The sequence below is a fragment of the Osmerus eperlanus genome, chromosome 2 (genome assembly GCF_963692335.1).
Source record: "Osmerus eperlanus chromosome 2, fOsmEpe2.1, whole genome shotgun sequence".
Taxonomy (NCBI): Eukaryota; Metazoa; Chordata; class Actinopteri; order Osmeriformes; family Osmeridae; genus Osmerus; species Osmerus eperlanus.
Genome location: NC_085019.1, coordinates 953815 through 967221, shown reverse-complemented (window position 1 = coordinate 967221; position 13407 = coordinate 953815). Strand labels below are relative to the sequence as shown.

The window sequence follows — 13407 nt, the reverse complement described above, 5'->3', positions numbered from 1 at the left end:
AAAGTTAAAAAAAGGAAAGGAGGATAGAGAGAGGGAGATAGATACTAGTGTGTGTGCTCACCCAGGTCAGTATAGAGAAGAATGAGAAGGCAATGGCAGCCCTGGCAGCATCCGCCCCCTGGTTGAGAGGCAGCTCGTCAGCAGAGGTTCGAGACCACTGATTGGCCAAGAAACAGAAGCTCACGAAATACAGGAAAGTCCAGAAACCTGCAACCAATCAGAATGAAGGAATCAGGACCACACGAGAGGGAGATCACTTCCTGTCCATCACAGCCCCTGGGAAATACCAGCTAAGTGACCTTTGACTTGTTCAGAATCCACCTAGTTTACGTACACATTTACGTCATACATATGCAGTTCTGCGTTTGTGCAGTTCTGTGCACTTTTCTGAGCAGTTCTGTGTTTGTGCAGTTCTGTGTAAACATAAGGTGTGCTTCCTCACCCGAGAAGCCCACCTCCAGCATCACAGCCTTCTTCCTGTCCTTGATGGAGCTGAGCTGCTGGAACTTGTAGTCCAGGAGGAAGAAGAAGGAGCAGGCCAGCAGGCCCACCAGGCCCAGGAACACGCCATAGTTACACGCGTCAGCGTTCTTGTTGAACACACAGTGCAGACGCTCGCTGCCCATGTTCACGTAACCCTCGTTCACGATGGACGCAAAAACCACCAGGGAAAACACCTGTGGAGGAAAGAACAGGAAGAGAGAGATTAGGAGAGGGGAAGAAGAACTAAGAGGATGTTTGTGTGTTTGTGTGTGTGTGTGTGTGTGTGTGTTTGTGTGTGTGGGGGGGGGGGATTAGAATCATTGTATGACTCATATGTAGCTTGGGTTTATGAGTGTACATGTGTTGTGGATTTCATTTGTTTAGTTTTGTTAATGCAAAGCTACACACACATAAACACGTACACACACAAATACACACAGAGTCCCAGCCTCAATCAAAGGCACAGGAACACTGGGCCATCTTAGAGCATCCATCTGAGCGTGCTCAGAATAAAAGCATGACCTAATTTCCTGTCTCTCAGAGTGTGGAGGTAGATGCTTCACTTCCCCTGAAGAGTCACAGAGATCTTGGGCAGTGTGTGTGTGTGTGTGTGTGTGTGTGTGTACATGTCTGCATTAGTCACATGGTGTAGGGGTAGAGATGAGGTAACTAAAGTTTTTATCAATATTTTTCAAAAAATAGACGTATGTTTTAGATGGCTCTGCCCTTGTTGTGGTGATCTTTCATCCAGTCAATTCACTTATTCAGTCTATCTCTCTCATCCTACTGTATTACACACTCACACTCACACATTCAGTCACTCGTTGATTCATTTGACACAGAATATCCTCACTTCCACTTCCTTCTCTCCATCTCTTCTTTGTTGTCCACATTCCCATTCCCCTGTTTCCTTTCCTTCAGTCTCTCTTTCCTAATCCTCTGTGTCACTGTCCCTCTCAATACTCAAACTCCCTCAACCTCTCACTACTCCATTTCTCTCCCTCTACCCTTCCCACCTACTCTCCCTCCCTCTCTCCCTCCCACCCTCTTCTCATGTGGTTCTCTGTCTTTGGTCACACAGACACTAATCAGCTGACTAACTTTGGGCGGCATAACAGGGGCATGTGAGACACACACACAGAAGTGTGTCATGTGGTTATCGGTGTAATTCCCAATGAAAATGGATTGATTCATAGATTTCAAGAGAAAATGTCTGAACAGCAAAACAAACAACTGTATGTCCTCTCTGTGATTTGTTGTGAACTAAAACGACAGACTAAAGTTCAGTCAGAAATGTCCCTGTAGTTCACTACAAGTAAGGCTCAATACTAGCAACACCCAACCAAAAAGAATATTCTCAAAAAAGAATCAAAGTATTCCTTAACCCTTGTGTTATCTTCGGGTCATTCTGACCCATCAGCCGTGTGACCCACCGTCGTATTGCGACAAATTTACCCCATACAAAAACAAAGTGAAGCATTTTCTTTTAACCGTTGGGCTGTCGCAGACCCCCCACATTGCAAAGGTTAAAAGAAAATTATTTTTATTTGTTTTTGTATTGGGTAAAACTGGGTAAACACAACGATGGTTCGTTATGAACCTTTGGGTCATGTGACCCGAAGGCAGCACAAGGGTTAAGCTTTAGAGAAACACACCTCATGCACACACACCCTCACACACACACACAAACCATATTAAGAGTAAACACTAAAGTACAGATGAAAAGTGGAAAGGAACTATTGCAAGCCTGTTCAGGTTCTGGGTGAAGCTTCTTCAGAGACTCTCTCTTCATTATCTGATCGCAGGTTGAAAGCAAACAGCAGGTGAACATGATGCAGATGACACAAACAACCCTAACCCCATCACCCTGGTAACTGTAATGACTGAAGAGGAAGAAGAGAACATCTGCGGACATAGGTGCACCTGCCCAGGAACCCGGTGCACCAGACTGATTGCAATGCTGCAATGATGACTGAGCGCTATAAATAAAACAGAGCGCGAGCGAGCTCGCGAGATCAGAAGTGTTTAGAAGCAAACAGCACCATATGACTCTAAAAGAGAAAGATCGAGACAGGGATGCGGGGACGACAGGTAACGTATGTGCTTGGTGACAAAGACAGACGGGCACACACAGACATACACGCACACATACACACACAGGCAACCTCTCAGTACTCACAAAATTTAGATCTTCCCAATATCTACTGGCCGTATATACCACAGCATTTATTTTCAGTTCACATGTAGGCCTCTGTAATGTTATCCACGCATGTTATGTCTAAAGCAGTGTTTGGGAGCAGATTTATTGTACAGTAGCCAATCAAAGATGGCTAGGACTTCCGCGCGCCTCTCGCGACAGTGCGTTCGGTGGGATGGTTTGTAAAATTGTGTTGTATTAAATTCAATAGGCTATTTCTAATTTGGAAATGTATAAAGACGCTTTTCATATCTTGTAGGGTTTTAACAAATCGTTGTTGTGTATCGATTATTCTAGACGTGCTAAAATGACGCGCTACAACACCATGCCAAGGCCGTGGAATGCATGGTGGGATAGTGGTGGTCTTAATAAACACTGGTTCAGCCATAATAAAGGAAAACCCAAGAAATATTTAGTTATACACCACACCAGATATATATTCGTAACATTAAATACCCGACTGTACTGTGGGATATTAATCCGAACACACCATCCAATTCAAACAGCGGCAGCCTGATGCAATCTACATTTTATTTCCACATCCATTTTGATAATAACATTCTAAATGCATCGTGTATCATAAAGCGGTGACCAAACGATCGACGACACATCTGTTCCAAAACCCTAATGAAACGTTTTTTTTTTAAAGTCAATTTCGAGTCAGACCCTGCCCATCAATTATCGGTGGTCTTTTTGCGGTGATATCCAACGTCACTGGACCCAAAGGCGACAGCACAGCGCGGGGGACACACCCGGACTTACCCATGATAAGACTCTGAGGATGGTCTGCGGTTGCTTGGCAAAAGCAATCGGGTCGAAAACAGCTCCGGCACGACCGGCTCCGAACGATCCCACTCCGTCCATCTCTCTCTCGGTGCTCTCGCGGCTCCACGGTCGGTTGAGTATTGTAGGGACGGGTCCGGTGTTGTGCAGTCCACGGAATCGTCCTCCCCTGCGCGTGAACGCGCACCCTCAGTGAGACTACTTGTAGAGTGGAAAGCCGAGGATTTTTTCTCTATCCATTTTTGTGATACTGTTCTTAAAATGCATTAGGAAAACATTCGTTATTTTGGTTGTGTTTCACAAGATTTGGTTGAAAGTGATCACGTAATTAAACAGCTGATCGTTGTTCTGTTAGGGGGCTCGCGTGCTGCTCAAGTTTGCTAGGTCGTGCACCCCTGAAAATAGTCAAATACGTAGCCTATCTTTGTTTCATACAACTTCACTAAATCCTAGGTTATTTTCACAATGTTAAATGTATACTATGGTTATCTCGCTCTTAAAGGTAAAGTTCACCAATGTCACAATCCCAAACTACATTGCTCTACCATCTGCTATATATTCTCAATGCAAAAGTGTTTCAATTTCCTAAGAAAAAAGAGCCTTTAGTTTCTCAGACTCGACCCATATCCATGTCTGGATCTCAGCTCACCTCCTCAGCTGCCATTCACAGAGCAGCTCTGATCTTAATGACCCTCCTGCCCAACATCATGTGGGTTTCACCATTCCTATCCAGTGAAGCAAACCAGGGGCTATTTTGGGCCCTGGTCATTCCCAGACTACTGGAACATGCTTCTGCCTGGTGGTCTTACTTCCAGTTCATCCAGTCATGTGCCTGGATTAGAACGATACTCCAAACAGCAGCCAACTGACTTATAGAGAGGTAGACCTACACACTGTGACACATGGCACACTGTTTATTCTGGTTTTTATTTATAGAAATATTGACTAAGCTTACTTCAGTCTAGCTAGACTAAAGATGTGGGGTATAAAAAAACTTAAATTTAATTTGTGACTTCATTAAATATGAGCTAAATACTGATTTTATGCACTGTTAAATTCTCTTGATTTAGATGACATTGTATTGTAACGGCGTGAAGATTTAGCGGAACAGCGCAAACGAAATATCACTTCGTAAAACATGAATAAAATACAGAATGTTATTTGAATGCCTGCTAAGAACGTTTGCCAAACATTTGTTAAGAATAGCCTACAAATAAACGCGCCTTGCCCCTTCATGCGCAGCATCGCCGAGTGAGTGCGAGTTCACGCGAGGATTCTGGCAAAGGGGGACGTTTTCGGTACAACACTGGCGCGCGCACTGAGCATGCGCCACTCGACGGGGTCGCGCATTATCGACGGCATTTCAACAACAGCATCCGCGTCAGATTGCGGGATTTACGAGGGCGAACATGTAAAAAGAGCAAGGAGTAAAACGATTTAAGACTTTTAAAAGCTAGATTTCTGGAACAACTCCGTGGAGTCAATACGCCCCTGACCTGCACAGCTGGCATTCGGCCCTCCTAACAACTCCCAAGATTCTGAGGCCGCGGTTGGGTGGACAGAGGACCAACTTGCGCTCGCGTCATCATTAGAGATCAGAGGATGCACAGCATGTGCCACAACTCTGCTCGCACGTGTCCATCCACGTAGACCTTGAGGGACTACATTAGGACCATGATATACTGTCCCTCTTACTAGAGGAGGGGGAATAAACTATAACCGTCCATAACTAAACTACAGGGTTTAGGTCAGGGCATTTATTAATAACATCAGAGTCAGACCCTGTTTCATGGAGGTTTCTGTCATTTATTAAATAAATCATTGATTAAATAAGGGCACAAGCTGAAAACATTATGGATTTCTTTCAAATAATTCTAACAAGATGAAATAAACCAATGTCACCGTGTCACTGGTGACATTTTAGGGAACAAGGAAGGAGGGAACAAGGGAAGGAAGCATTTTGAGGATGTTTGTGTCACCAGGCTTCTCTCATCATATCCCTCCACACACACATCTCTCCTCATATCCCTCCACACACACATCTCTCCTCATATCCCTCCACACACACACATCTCTCCTCATATCCCTCCACACACACACACCTCTCCTCATATCCCTCCACACACACATCTCTCCTCATATCCCTCCACACACACATCTCTCCTCATATCCCTCCACACACACACACATCTCTCCTCATATCCCTCCACACACACATCTCTTCTCATATCCCTCCACACACACACACATCTCTCCTCATATCCCTCCACACACACACATCTCTCCTCATATCCCTCCACACACACATCTCTCCTCATATCCCTCCACACACAAACACACATCTCTCCTCATATCCCTCCCCACACACACACATCTCTCCTCATATCCCTCCCAACACACACACATCTCTCCTCATATCCCTCCACACACACATCTCTCCTCATATCCCTCCACACACACATCTCTCCTCATATCCCTCCACACACACACATCTCTCCCCATATCCCTCCACACACACACACATCTCTCCTCATATACCTCCACACACACATCTCTCCTCATATCCCTCCACACACACATCTCTCCTCATATCCCTCCACACACACACATCTCTCCTCATATCCCTCCACACACACACACATCTCTCCTCATATCCCTCCACACACACATCCTCATAAGTAGTGCAGGAGAACTTAAACACACAAACTCAAACACGGGCTAAATTAAAGTATGGTATTAAAATATGACTGATATCTATATCTGATCACTCAAATCTTCCTTATTTAAGAAATATATGTGCAAGTATTTTCAATATATTTTCCCATCCATATATACAATACGTAGACCATTTTAACAAACATAACAGCATAACTATACATATAATAATTGTGACCAAGACACTGCTGGTGTTTAGTCACCTAGTGTATATCACGGTCTGACTATTTCCTCACAGTTCTTTCTAATTAAAGATCACTACTCTTGACACACATACACTTGTTTACAAGAAAACAAGTGTAATTTAATGATGACATATTTATCTCTCTGTCCATATCAATCACAGGACCCATCCTTCCACCCATCCTTCCACCTCTCGTCCACACGGGAACAGTCAAACTCAGGCTTGCCCAGCCGAACATTGACGCCGTTGTGGAGGCGACAGAGCCACTGGGATAGGCTGTGGCGACTGCTGGCGTCAGGCTGATTGGTCTTTAGTCTGGAGAGAAGGAGGAAGAGGTAAAAGTTCAGACTCAATGGAATTCTTGGTCCGTCTAGGTTCTGATCCTCTTGACTGTTTCCAAGCAGCACATTCTAAGACCTTGTTGGTTCTAAATCTAATCCTATGTGAACTAACTTATTTAGACACAATATATCATGAATATAAATCCTTTCAAGCCTACAAGATCATTTCACCAGGTTAACTTGGTTACAGTAGAACTCTGACCTGGTCCTGAGGTCTGTAGCACACTCATCACAAGGGAAGAACTTGGAGAAGAGGGAAATGAACTGGCCCATCTCTGTCTGCTGGGTGGAGGAGGGATGGTCAGGGTAATAGGCAGCCATTGTGTGCAGGAAAGACCAGGTGTTTCGGCCTAACTCCTCCCTGTCTAACGGACACTCTGGATCCGTCTGAGGGTGCTGAGGTTCCCCAGAGTGGGACTCCTGGGAAAACACATGCACACGCACACACATTCTCAATGAAAGAGATTCCAATAAACCTTCTCTAAACCTTCAACCAATTTACAGCAAACCCCTCCAAACCCCTATATCAATTTACAGCACCGACTCTATCTTCCACAGAAGGCATCATGCTGCCTGTTTAGCACTGTGATGGAAGTTGGCTAATCGATTAACTCAAGATTACCTGTGTCACAACTGCTGTCTGTTTTTTCTGAACCTTCATCCACGACTTGAAGTCCGTACATGCCCTACACGGCTTCTTTTTCGGTTCACTTGTCTTCTCCTGTTCTTTACCGGGAGTGTCCTCTGGTGGTCTGCCTGTCATACTAAAAGGGAAACCTTCAAACACGGTCGGGTTAGTTGTGGTTGTTCCTCTCGGTCCCGTGGGCGCAGCCATGTTGCTTGACTTGTCTCATTCTATGTTTCCGATAACACGCGACGAAAGAGAAGTTCCACTCTGCTGCATCACGTTTTTGTATCTCTTTTAAAAAATAAATACGTAAGTGATTCGGCAATACATTTTTAAGCTTCATATTAGCATTTAAAAAAGAACGGGGGTAGTTTATATACGATTTAGTTGATTAGGAACAACATTTGAAAGTAGATGGTGGTTTTGTTGCCAACCGAACATTGAAACTGAACGGAACTCATCAGTTCCGCTTGATGATGTCATATTTCTGTGCGTGCTGCGAAGCCTAGCCTCAATTAAAGTGTAATTCTTTCACCCCTTTCTGTTTTCAAATCGTTTTTGACATACTGTACATTTTACCTACTTGACTTATTGAAATTGTAGCTTTTCGTCCTGTACTTTAAACGTGATTTTCCCATTTTGTATGACGTTTTTGCACGAGCTAGCTAGTTTACTAAGAATGGACAGAGCTAGAAATGTTCATGCTGTGACACGTTTCTAACAGCAATCTTTTTTTCCTAACTTTTCAGGGTGTACAACACACTGTGATACCTGTTTACCTCGCCAAAATGGGGATCTTGGAAAAAATTGCGGAGATTGAGAGAGAAATCTCTCGGACACAAAAAAACAAAGGTGAGAGCATCAATCTGGCATGTCCGTTTTTGTTCCCCTCACCCAAACTCATCATATCCGTTATCTTACTAAGTCGCAAAACTATTGTTGAAATACTTGAATCTCCAAAATATAATACTGTAATAGCAACCAGCACTTCACAGGCAAGCAAAGTTTCAACATTTATTTAAGTCTCAGTCGTCAGCCCTCACCTTGTTTGAGACTAATGTTAACCTTGTTCTTTCTCTAACAATCCTCGATGCTGCGGTCTCGCTGTCCCTAGCCACGGAGTACCATCTGGGCTTGCTGAAGGCCAAGCTAGCCAAATACAGGGCCCAGCTTCTAGAGCCGTCCAAGACAGCTGGGGCCAAAGGAGAGGGCTTCGATGTGATGAAATCTGGAGATGCTCGCGTCGCTCTCATAGGTTTCCCCTCCGTGGGTAAGGTGAGTAGTCACACTGAGAAGGACAGTTACATTTATTAATTTAGCACTTTCTATCCAAAGCGACATGCAAATAGTGAGAACAGCAGATGCTCAAGGACCAAAAGTGCAAAGTTCTAACAGTATTTCAGTGTGTCAAGACACGGTCTCTATTTTTACCAGACACGGAACTGAAGAATGTGGCCATAAATTAATCCATTAATGATACCACATTCGTAGAGACATTCACCCAGCCTGATGTGTGGCTCTGTGCTGAGAGTACTGAACCTGCTGTTCTCTGTCTTCAGTCCACTTTTCTCAGTCTGATGACATCAACAGCCAGTGAAGCCGCCTCGTATGAGTTCACCACTCTCACCTGCATCCCTGGCGTGATAGAGGTACACAGCACACACACACACCACACACACCACACACACACATACATACTACTGTATGATCAACTGTGTTCCTTGTTTAATCACAAACATCATATGTTCGTCTGCCTTCAGTACCATGGAGCCAACATCCAGCTGCTGGATCTGCCAGGAATCATCGAAGGAGCTGCCCAAGGTACAGGGTGCTTTACATGATGAAACGCCCATGACATTTTGGTTGACCTGTGATGGCTTTTGACTTGTGGTGTTGTATAGGTAAGGGTCGCGGTCGACAGGTCATAGCGGTAGCACGGACAGCTGATGTGGTCATCATGATGCTGGACGCCACCAAGGGAGATGTGCAGAGGTCCGGACTTCTCTGTGTGTGTGTGTCTGTGTGTGTGTCTGTGTGTGTGTCTGTGTGGCTTTGATGTGTGTTTCTTTGTATGTATCAGTATAAAGAGTCAGAGCAGACCTGTTACTGTTTTATGAACTTCTTGTTTCTGTCACACCAGGGCACTTCTGGAGAAAGAGTTGGAATCTGTGGGCATCAGACTCAACGTGTCCAAACCCAATATTTATTTCAAGGTACAGCAACACCTTCAGCCACAGTCAACTGTCAGTGATGAGTTGATGAGTCCAACCTCTTAGATTGTGGCGTCATGTTTTTTGTGTCCATTTGTTATTTATGACATCACATCCTGTGCCTCGTATCTTGTTTTCTTCTGTCCAGCCTAAGAAAGGTGGCGGCCTTTCCTACAACTCCACCGTCCCTCTGACTCAATGCTCAGAGAAGCTGGTCCAGCTGATCCTACATGAATACAGTATCCTTCATGTCGTCACTGAGCTACATGATTCTGGGATTCAGAATCAAGGACTCATCTCTTGAAGGGTCTTCAGTGAACTACATTGAACTACATTACATCCCTCTCTCTCTGCCTCCCTTTCTCCCTGCCTCCTTTTCTCTATACCTCCCCCTCTCTCCCTAAATGAAGATGATGACCTTAACGTAGCTCCTCAGAAATCTTCAATGCGGAGGTTCTGTTCAGGGAGGACAGCACACCGGATGAGTTCATCGACGTCATCGTTGGAAACAGAGTTTACATGCCCTGCTTATACGTACGCCACTCTAACCCCCTCTACTAGATCAATAAAACATGAAAGAGTCAGATAGTTCCCTCTCATTCTGAATGGTTAACCTTCACGTTACAGTCTATTCAAGTTGTATTAGGACAGTCTCCTTTCAAGTGTAATGTGCAACATTCTATCATGGTGTTTGAGGAAGCCAATCATTCTGTGTTTGTGTCTTCAGGTGTACAACAAGGTGGACCAGATCTCCATTGAGGAGGTGGATCGCCTGGCTCACAGACCTCACAGCGTGGTTATCAGGTCAGACAGCTGTGTGTGTGTGTGTGTGCGCTAATAAGGGTTTGTGAAGGGATTGATGGATGTACATAATGTTCTGTATCTCTGCCTACATCTTTGTGTGTGTTGTAAACAATGATCTTGCTCTGTGTGTGTGTTAGCTGTGGTATGAAACTAAACCTGGATTACCTGTTGGAGACATTGTGGGAATATCTGGCTTTGATCTGCCTCTACACCAAGAAGAGAGGAGGTGCGCGCCCACACACACACACACACACAGATGTCAGACACCTAGACGGTCCTGTCTGCAGGCAGCACTGCTGTGCCTCATGCTGAACTCTGGAGTTTGTTGTTTCAGAGCGGCCAGACTTCAGCGACGCCATCATTATGAGGAGAGGAGCATCTGTTGAACATGCTGTGAGTACAAGGCCGATGAACATACACACCCACAACTCCACACAGGATAATATATAGGCAGGGCTCTAGAGTGCGACCAAAATGTGTACGGGTGCGACTAAATTTTTTCCTAGGTCGCACCGGTGCACCTAACCTCCTCGCATCCGCTGTCTCTCCACAAACGAAGCGTTTGTTATCCTAAAACGGAACTGACTCATGGTTGGATCATATCGTGGTCTAAACCAATCAGAGACAGAGATGGGGCGGGTCTTTGCCTCTGATTGGCTGTGGTCCAGATATTCCTGTAGCTCCGTGCTGTGTGATTGAAATTACGACCTCAGCACCAGAGAGTCAGTTTAGCAGACCTGGGCATTGTATGGCCCGCGGGCCATAACCGGCCACAGGCTGTCTCAATCCGGCCCACGTGAGGTAAATCAAAAATTTAAAATAAATGTGTTGAGCGGTAGTAAATATGTAGTCCTGAAAGACTACAGTGATCAGGCGATTTACATATGTGCGCTTGCGCAACCTCACCGACAGGAGAGTTAGCTGTTGGTTAGCCCTCGAAAATGAAAAACTTTGCCACTGATTAACTTTTAACAAGACATGGACTTCTAAGTATCTGTTTACTGAGGTCAAAGTGAAAACTGCGAAGAAAAAAAACTAACGCGGACATAATAAGAACTTGACTGATTCAGTGGGCGTGGGCTGATGGTTTGCTAGTTGAACTGCAGACCCTGATCATTACCTGTCAGCTGTCCTTCTCATATCCACCTCAGACATTCAGACAGATTTCGATGCACTTGTTCAAGCCCAGTGGATTTCTCTCACAGAACAAAATGAACTGAAAAAACGTATTGCTTTTTGTATAAAGTTGATCAATTCCACATCTTTAACATACTGCAAAACAACTTTTCAGTGTTTGTGAAGATTAACTGGTTACAAATAAAATGAAACACTGTTGTTGTTGTTTATACTGTTTATTACTTCTATAATCTTTTCTATTTGACCTACACCAAAATCTAAAATATTTATATAAATATTTACAGAATATCCTTATTCTTCTGATAACCAGTAGCAGCTAATCAAAATATATACTTTACTGCTTTTTACAATGGGAGAAAATGAATAGTGAGCAAATTGATGAGGCCCTCCAACACATTTCAGGTTTCTCATGTGGCCCCTTGTAAAAATGAATTGCGGACCCCTGAGTTACGAAGCTGGGTCATGGAGCTAACCCATGGAGCTAGGATTTTGATGCTAGGGAGAGTGTGGCAAGATGATTTGGGCAAGAAGGCCAAATTACAGGTGTTGGCCATCTGAAGGGAATGTCACAGCAAGGTGGGACCCGCTATAAGACTTTGAGCCATGAAATGTTAGGTCTCAGTTCAGGGAAGCACTTTTAAACTAGCACTTTCTATTTTGAAATGTTTTATTTTGCTTAAAATGTTTTAGTTTGGTAGCTCAGTGAAAAACTTAAAAGATTTGTTTTTATATATATACAGTATGATTGTGCTTCAAATAAAAAAAATATGTACCTACACCTTATTCTTGTTTAAGATCATTTACATAATATATATGAATGTATATGGAGCGTGATAAAAAGGCGACCTTGAAATTGTGGCGACGCAAGGAAAAATTTGGGTGCACCTAAATTTTGTGCTGGTGCACCTAAATAAAAAAGTTAGGTGCACCAGTGCAACCAAGGCAACAAGTTAGTCTGGAGCCCTGATAGGATATATGTATATATACACACACACAAACAAACATTATGTTATAATGTTGTGTAGTAATAGATGGTGTTGTTGCTTCGAACACTGGAACACTGCTGAAAGTGTGTTCACTTCTGGCCCTGGATTATCTACTGTACTCACTATGTATACTATGTTTCTTTGAATAAAAGAAAAATGAATGAATTGCAATGTAAAATGTAACATATCTGTATGCTTCTTTCTCACCCAGTGCCATCGAATCCATAGAACTTTAGCCAGCCAGTTCAAGTATGCCTTGGTTTGGGTAAGTTGCTGTACCATTCTGTCACTATCTTCCACCCAATAATCCCTCTTTTTCACCTTGTTTATCAATGCTGTGACAATTTGCATTGTAAAAACAAAATATGTATGTATTTCTAGGTGATATTAAAATGTTTGTCCCCACCATTGTTCAACCCCGACCTGCACCGCATGAGATAGACAGTATCCTGTCTAGGGGACAGTATCCTGTCTAGGGGACAGTGTCCTGTATAGGGGACACTGTCCTGTATGGGGGACAGTATCCTGTCTGGGGGACAGTGTCCTGTATAGGGGACACTGTCCTGTATGGGGGACAGTATCCTGTCTGGGGGACAGTGTCCTGTCTGGGGGACAGTGTCCTGTCTGGGGGACAGTGTCCTGTATAGGGGACAGTGTCCTTTATAGGGGACAGTGTCAGAAGTCTACTTTTAGTGTTATTGACCTGGTGTGTCTCTTCAGGGCACCAGCACCAAGTTCGACCCCCAGAGGGTCGGCCTGACACACATCATGGAGCATGAAGATGTCATTCAGGTCGTGAAGAAGTAAAGCGAGTCGTGTGATTGGACTGAGGACACGATGGGTGTGGTCACATCCATAGGGGAGGAAATGACACGCCACAGTTTCCTGTATTCAGAAGCAGTGTACAGTTGATTCCGATGATTAAAAAAAACAACCTTT

The 13407-nt window shown here is 44.1% G+C and overlaps 3 protein-coding genes across 7 annotated transcripts in view; 1 reads left to right on the top strand and 2 right to left on the bottom strand.

Annotated features, from left to right (window-relative positions):
* The window catches only part of syngr3a (synaptogyrin 3a), a 57539-nt gene extending 53814 nt beyond the window's left edge, over window positions 1-3725 (bottom strand). For 2 of the 3 annotated variants that reach the window (XR_009932828.1, XM_062485924.1), the window contains exons 1-3: window positions 3443-3718; window positions 443-677; window positions 62-207 (exon numbers count right to left, since the gene is read on the bottom strand). Coding sequence is in view for 2 of the 3 variants with exons in the window: in XM_062485924.1 (XP_062341908.1) it covers window positions 62-207; window positions 443-677; window positions 3443-3544 (483 nt within the window). In the remaining variant the exon portion in view is untranslated. Of the gene's footprint in view, window positions 1-61; window positions 208-442; window positions 678-3442 lie in introns of all 3 variants that reach the window. The other variant, XM_062485911.1, reaches the window with a different exon arrangement.
* Window positions 3726-5255: 1530 nt separating this feature from the next.
* On the bottom strand, window positions 5256-7607 carry gfer (growth factor, augmenter of liver regeneration (ERV1 homolog, S. cerevisiae)). 2 transcript variants are annotated; one of them, XR_009932834.1, is made up of 4 exons: window positions 7326-7607; window positions 6906-7123; window positions 6132-6677; window positions 5256-5477 (listed from the first exon to the last, which is right to left on the bottom strand). XR_009932834.1 is itself a non-coding variant. In XM_062485988.1 (3 exons), the coding sequence occupies exons 1-3, from the start codon at window positions 7536-7538 to the stop codon at window positions 6515-6517; spliced, it is 594 nt and encodes a 197-aa protein (XP_062341972.1). In that variant the 5' UTR covers window positions 7539-7607; the 3' UTR covers window positions 6025-6514. The 2 variants fall into 2 exon arrangements, 1 of the variants encoding a protein (XP_062341972.1); XM_062485988.1 differs by lacking the exon at window positions 5256-5477 and having other exon boundaries at window positions 6025-6677.
* Window positions 6568-13407, top strand: drg2 (developmentally regulated GTP binding protein 2). Of its 2 annotated transcripts, none has more exons than XM_062485863.1 (14): window positions 6568-6697; window positions 8081-8183; window positions 8446-8606; window positions 8891-8980; window positions 9092-9152; window positions 9233-9323; window positions 9472-9544; window positions 9690-9780; window positions 9978-10075; window positions 10269-10345; window positions 10483-10571; window positions 10680-10738; window positions 12680-12733; window positions 13189-13407. In XM_062485863.1, exons 2-14 carry the CDS (start codon window positions 8120-8122, stop codon window positions 13273-13275), a joined length of 1095 nt encoding a protein of 364 aa, XP_062341847.1. In that variant the 5' UTR covers window positions 6568-6697; window positions 8081-8119; the 3' UTR covers window positions 13276-13407. The 2 variants fall into 2 exon arrangements, with proteins under 2 accessions (XP_062341847.1, XP_062341836.1); XM_062485852.1 differs by lacking the exon at window positions 6568-6697 and adding an exon at window positions 7750-7853.

Bases quoted from the DNA above. Each gene is read 5' to 3' on its own strand.
- gfer (XM_062485988.1), bottom strand. From the start codon at position 7,538: ATGGCTGCGCCCACGGGACCGAGAGGAACAACCACAACTAACCCGACC. The intron at 7,124-7,325 runs GTAATCTTGAGT...GTGTTTTCCCAG, and splicing joins AGACAGCAGTTGTGACACAG to GAGTCCCACTCTGGGGAACC. The intron at 6,678-6,905 runs GTCAGAGTTCTA...CCTTCTCTCCAG, and splicing joins GCTACAGACCTCAGGACCAG to ACTAAAGACCAATCAGCCTG.
- drg2 (XM_062485863.1), top strand. From the start codon at position 8,120: ATGGGGATCTTGGAAAAAATTGCGGAGATTGAGAGAGAAATCTCTCGG. The intron at 9,545-9,689 runs GTACAGCAACAC...TCTTCTGTCCAG, and splicing joins AACCCAATATTTATTTCAAG to CCTAAGAAAGGTGGCGGCCT. The intron at 10,076-10,268 runs GTACGCCACTCT...TTGTGTCTTCAG, and splicing joins TTTACATGCCCTGCTTATAC to GTGTACAACAAGGTGGACCA.